Source organism: Apis dorsata, unplaced genomic scaffold (genome assembly GCF_000469605.1).
Source record: "Apis dorsata unplaced genomic scaffold, Apis dorsata 1.3 scaffold_172, whole genome shotgun sequence".
Classification (NCBI taxonomy): domain Eukaryota; kingdom Metazoa; phylum Arthropoda; class Insecta; order Hymenoptera; family Apidae; genus Apis; species Apis dorsata.
In genome coordinates, this window is record NW_006263460.1 from 325,075 (window position 1) to 332,033 (window position 6,959).

At 30.7% G+C, this 6,959-nt stretch overlaps 1 protein-coding gene across 2 annotated transcripts in view; it reads left to right on the forward strand.

Moving 5' to 3' along the window:
* Window positions 1-5,355, forward strand: part of LOC102680047 — a 12,101-nt gene extending 6,746 nt beyond the window's left edge. The window contains exons 4-5 of one of the 2 annotated variants that reach the window (XM_006614195.2): window positions 1-316; window positions 4,791-5,355. In XM_006614195.2, the coding sequence (XP_006614258.1) occupies window positions 1-316; window positions 4,791-5,000 (526 nt within the window). In that variant the 3' untranslated portion in view covers window positions 5,001-5,355. The remainder of the gene's footprint in view (window positions 317-4,790) is intronic. The other variant, XM_006614197.2, reaches the window with a different exon arrangement.
* The last annotated feature ends 1,604 nt before the right edge of the window (window positions 5,356-6,959 follow it).

Here is a 6,959-nt window from a genome sequence, read left to right on the forward strand (position 1 = left end):
GTCGACCGGTTCGAAAACATGGACGAGCACGACGAGCGAGATGGCCAAGACGTCTTCGAACGCGTCGAGAAAGGCGAAGATGCCGAGGGTGACCTTGAAGCTGAGAGAGAACGAGACGATACCGCAGATGTACATGAAGGCGGGGATAGCGTCGTACAAGAAAGGAAATATCACGACTAGCGTGCTGGCCCACGGCCTAAGCCTGGAAGGGTTGATCTTCAAGACGCCGGAGGGTACGATAAACCCGTGGCCGCAGAAGTGGTTCTTCACCGATCCCTCGTCCGACTTCCAATGGAAGGTACAGTCATCTCCGCAAGTAAGTTAACGAGCATGTGCGATAATGCAGGGTGTAAGTGGGTCGAATTCTACTCTTATCGCTCTTTTCGTCGTGCATTGTTACGTCCATCGATTGGTACCCATCGTTTCACTAGTTTTCATCTTGGAAATATCGAAGCCTGAATTTCACTCGCAAAAGGCTTCGATACTTTTGTTCGATATTTGTGACAATTCTAGTTAATGGAATAATATTATTTCTTATTATTTTTATGTTATGATGTATTACAATTTTTCATCCTATTTTTTTTTTTTTTTTACGAACAATATTATTAATATATTCATTTTTAGAAAGGAATATTTGGAGATATTTGTGGAGGATTTATGTTAAATTGTAAGCAATTTAAGTTCGCGTTAAATGAAGCGTGAATATACAAAGTGAATAGTGAAAAAATTTCAACATATCTTTCGTCATTGCTTTAAATTTTCAGAGTTATATAGTACAGTGCTATTCGACAGCGTAAATTTCTGCGTATTTGTGGTTTCTTATCTCATAAACTCTATGACCGAGTACACTCTGTCCGCTCCAAATAGTTCAAAACTTTACTGCTTTGGAATTCACAAGCACACCGTGAATAGCGGACAATTGCGTCTAAAAAACGGCATACATTCTACGCTTTTTCACATTCGTCTCTGTAAAAATCCTCGATTTTAATATTACGCGCCTCACGCGATTATTTTCAATTTCACGTTCTTATTTAAATTTGCTATCCTTTTCCACTTATTTTCTTTCATTTTTGTTTATAACAACAAGTGTTATTAACAATACAGAAATATATTTATGACATATCTTTGGAATATCGATTCTATACGTCGAAATAAACGCAAAAACCTAAATTGATATACGAAAATATCGGTTGAGGCATATTTAACAAGTTATAAGTAATTCAAGTTAGACGAAGCGAAATGCAGCGCCGCGTCGCGGCGTTATCGCGAACAACTAGTTTTATCTCTGTCATACCGCGTGCCATTACTTTGTCTCCATCTCGCTTTATTTAAAGCAAACTTTATTCGTTCGTAACTTAATAAATAAACTTCATTATTTTTGTATATTTTACATTTGTTTTCACATTTAGAATAGATTCTCCGATAATATTTCACGAATATATCAAAATATAAGAATATAAACATTATGATATTTTATTATATCGTATTTTACGAGTATTCACTTGATTTTCAAAAAGTAAACGAGTAAAGTTAAATTTGTCGTTGTTTTCATTCTTATCTTGAATTATTCTTCGATAAAAAATAATCGTCGTAGCTTGAACCTCGTTTAACTGAAGTTTTAATTTCCTAAATTGTTTCCATTTCTTCTAAATCCTTTTACTATTTCCTTCCTAAACAAAAACATTTATCTCCATCAAACTTTAAATTAAACAATAAAACCGATCACAAATCGAACAAAAACAAGTACGAAAAAACAAATACCGTTCGATAAAACTAAATAATAGCAATAAAAATATAATCAGATAGAGTTTCTGTGGTAGAATCTTCGATAAAAATAATAGAAAATCGAACGGTACAAGTTTGCCTTCCTTTTAAAATTTCTTGCGCATCCCTCTCGAGGATTCAAACACACTCGAGTCGAATAGAAAATTTAAGGTGGATCTTTACGAATCCCAAAGGTTAATTTGTATTCTACATAAATATTGATCGCGTTGCAGCAAAGACATCTAAAACCGAAGGTACTAGCGAGTCGCGATCGATAGGCAGGGCATGTTGGTGAATCTTAAAGCAGAGACGAGAAATAGCCGGGTTCCTTTTATATTTCTCCCACGGTTTTCTCTTCTAGGCCACCATTATCTTTTTCTGGCCACGAGATGAGGAGAAAGGGCCACGTAATCGTTCCTTCAGAGATTATTTTCCTCTTTCATTTTCATTTTGCGATTATCCTTGAATAATTGCTATAATTGCCACAATTATCGTACAATTTTATTTAAAGAATAAAAATTATCGCATATTTTTTAATTACATAAACGCTCAAGATGCATCAAATTTATCGGTGTTTTGATCCATTTTATTTTGTCTCGTCGCATTTTCAATTTTATTCGCGTGGAAAATAAATTAAATTAATAAATAATCAAGATTATCTCCCCTCTCCCTGGACGGCCATTATCCACCAGAATTTTCAAATCATTGCATACTAAAGCGGATTTATCGTTGACTCGAGATGAAGCAACAGACGATCGCAAGTTTCATAAATTGCGGCAGTCCACGCAGTGATAACGCGCCTGTGTTTATCACTGCTTCCGGTTGAAGTAGCACAGACAAAGAAGCAAATCAGCTGTGCGCAAAATGAGACGGTTCGTTTCCTCCTTGAATATTTAAACGACGAATATTCCCCACTTTTTAATGTTATAAAATTATGTACACATCTCTTGACCATTGGCTATTATTAAAAATTTTAAAAAACTGAAAATTATTCATTGAAATTATCGATTTCCATTTAATCCATTCCAAAGTTGATATTTAAAATATTTACGTGTAATTCATTATCGTGACAAAAACTAAAAGAGGATACAAAAAGAATATCCGAAACAAACTTAAAGAATGTTAAAATATCTTCACTTTCAAACAAATAGAGAAAGAAATAGAACGAATAATCTGCATATCTTTTAATCCTAATACGAATTTATATATTTATACAAGGTATAATCGAAATATCAGTTTTTTCATATAAATCATCATTGAATCTCACATCGAATCGTATTTTTTTCCTCTCTTCGTCTCTCAAATCATTCGACTGCGTATCATATAATCTACTTGTTAATAACATTAAATTTCAATATTTCGATGCGGCGAGGTTTACACGAGAGAGCAGAGGAAGCTGTGAAAAATTAATCTGGAAAAAGGGCGGCATCCAATTTCGTGGATTAAATTAAATTACATTCCACGGTAAATGTGTCTTCTTAAAGGGAAAAGTTATTTAAATGGAAGATTAATCCTACGTGTCGACCATTAGACGACCCCCCACCAATCAGAATTTCAAACAGTCTTCACAGGCAAAGATCTTATCCGGAACACGCGGAATCAGTGTTCGATTTCAATGGAAATCCCATTCAATATCGATTTCCCGAGGATAATTTATGTTAAGAATACTCTAAAACAACCGGAGGAAAATCCAATCTTAAATTATGCCCTTAGACGGGACGAAACTTTCTTTAAGTAAAATAAAATCATGGTATTCCGTGTTATTTATATACCGTATATTTATATGATGTAATATCTTACAATTTCTATTTCTTTGACTTGAATGTCTACCTCATAAAATTCTGTAAAATTCTGTAGGAATTTCAAAGGTGAGGACTGATGGAATAAACATTTGATGAAATGACTTGATCTCATCTTTTTTATTCTCTCAAATATTTAATAAATTTAATAGAGATTTTCATTATATAAAATAATGATCGAGATCACATTAGGGTAATCAGTCAAATCTTTTGGTGACATACATTTGGCGCGTTAATTACAAATAATCTTATATGCTTTATTATACAAGATTCATAGAAGAAAATTCATAATTTTCAGGATGAAAAATGTCCTAATAAACATAAGTCAAAAAAATCGATATTTTTAAAATAATTAAAATAATTTTAAAATAATTTAAAATAAAATAATTCGATACAAAAATTTTCGAATTAATGAATCTCAAAAATATAAATAAATTTGCATAAATTTGAACGAAAATTTGAATAAAAAAAAAAAGACATTTATCATATTTGTATAATTTAATATAAAAGAAACTATTTAGAAAATACTTCTAAATAGTTCTACTATTAATCTTTTATTTAATAAACTATTTATAATTATTTATTAATGGAAATTTAGTTAGTTTCCCAATAATTTCTCAATATAAAATATTTACTGGAAAATTGTCTATTTAATAGACACGAACCTTAAAACCATTATCATATTGAATTACTTAACTGGGTCAAAATTTCCGATACTAAGTTTTGTTTCATTATAAATGAATAAATTTACGACGAGTCAGGAATGTGTTTGAACAAGCATCGTTTTTCAAGAACTTTACGTATATTAAACTTTATCGAGCAATCTTGATCTCATCCCAATCTCTAACCATTCACAAATGATTATGAATAATATTCTTGGAAATCTACGAATAATTAAACATTGTGATGAAAATTAAAAAAAAAAACATTTTAATTCCAATTTAATAAATAATACATAAAACAATATATAAATAATATCCAATATAATAAATAATATAATAAAACAATCTTCAATTGCTCATAAATTAACAAATAAGTCTCAACCAATATTTTTTTTCTATATCAACTTTTGCGTTTGTTTTACTCTCTGGAAGAATCAATTCTTCGAAGTATCCTTATTATTTTTATTTCTTTTTATTTTCGTTTTATCTTATCACACAATCCAATCTTCTCTCAACGTTTAACCTCGACAGACTAAAGAAAAAGTGGCATCGCGTTATTCCACAGGGGTTAAACCAAATGCCGATAAGGATTTACATAGTCCTGGCTGTGTTCGCGGCCTTGGCAAGCGTCAGCATCTCCCTTCTACTGTACGTGCAGCGAAAGGCTACAAGACGCCAGCGTCAGAGTGTGGAGGAACCGGAAGTGGAGGGCCACGAGGAAGACAAATCGACTCTGCTGGGCGCCGAGAGTCAGGAAACCGAGGAGAAAGAGTAATCGTGATTTCCATCACGGGGAGAGAGCCACGTAGCTCGTAAGACTCGCATATTTTTACAACACGTACATGCGTCACTTTAGATTTAGATAATCTCGCGTGAAACACTGGATGATCATGGAGGGGGTATGTAATATTTTCCGATTGATCGAGTGTGGGAGGCTCCGTTTTTTAAAGGAATTGAAATAATTATTATTGCCCAACTATGGAGAAAAACACATCCACATCTAATTCTGACGAGTCAACGTAAATTTTCAGTTTGTTTCTTAAGTTCCTGGAATGAATATATGCGTGAAAAGTTTGTAGAAATTAGTGGTAATTTAGAATAATTTTGTGATAATTAAGCGATACTGTATTTTATAATACAGTTACTTTTTATTTTATTTATATTTTATTCGTTAGATTATTTCACATTATTATCTTCTTCAATAAGTGGGCAATATTTTATTTTATTTTACATCTTGGTTACATAGTTGTGCATAGTGAAAAATCAATTTCGATTATAGTTTCAGAGACGTATATGCTAAACTTACGATGTTTTAATCCTTAGGGGTTTTTTGATACGAACATTTGTTATTAATATTTGACAGTTTTGAAAGATATCGTGTAATATTTAATTCTCACAAAGATATTTGATAGATCAAAGTATTAATAATTCTTTGTACGTGTTATTAATATTTTGATTTTTGATATATTTCCAATAATCAATTCCAAGGACGAATTGCTTTCAATTTAATCATTCCAAAATATACTTGAGATCTTTTATTTATAATCATCGAAAGATTTCATCGTGTTCGAAAGTTAATTCAATGATTTCGATCTTCTACGCAAAGGATCAGACTCAATTTCTTCAGTCGATACATTCAATCAAGAAGGAGAAGATCGTTGAAAAGATAATCGACTATAGATGGATGGAAATTTTCGACGACAAATGTTCTTCTTTCAAATGCGATTGAGATATGCAGACGACTGAATGGAATAACATAGCGTGGTCACATTTTTCACTTATTATTGTGCTGATGCGTTGTGGTCCGATTAATTTCCATTATATATTAATATTAAACGCTATTTGTTTAAAATGATTGTGATTTCTTTGTATTCTAATATCTAATTATTTGCAACTTACTTTATAACATTATGTATTATACTTATCTATTGCATTTTTATAATCAAATTTAAAACTATACGTATATTTCTTATATTATTAATATAAATAGATCCAAATTTAAGTTTTTACGAATGGTTATATTTATTTAAAAAAGAATTATATTTTTTAATTATTTAAAAAAGAAATTTGGAAAATTGAATTGATATTCTATCGGACCATGACGTGTTACACACACATTTTTTTTGAAACATTACGATTAAATCTCTATCAACAAAGTTTAAGACATAAAATGTAAAATTTCTTTCTCAAAAGAAGAAAAAGAAAAAGAGATTCCTTTCGATTATCAGTATATAGATATTCACTGGCTGTTTAATAGTTTAATAGTGAACTGCACGAGATTCATATTTCTTGATGTCAGAAAGTTCTAATGATTTTTTAATGTTTTATAAAATATCTTGCATATCTCTGCTGAAGATCATAGATTTCGAAACTCTTTGCTACAAACGTATGTATGAAAAAATAAACCTATACGTATAGTAAGTAAAACAAAGCTACGTACCTCGATGACTTATTAAGGAGATAGTTTCTGAAAAAAAAAGAAGGTATCGTTAATTATCGATAAAAATCTTAAAGGAATCTTTTATATTTTGTTTATTATTATCGTTATCTTATTAAAAGAAATAAAATTAATCTTTTATTAATGATACTTATAGATCACTTTTTATCGAGATTTGGAAATAATTATAATATTTATCATTAATCAATAAAGGTCAATAAAATATTTAATATTCAAAAAGTGAATATTAATTATCTTGTGTTATTTTTGATCCTTTGATGTTTTTTTTCTATATTG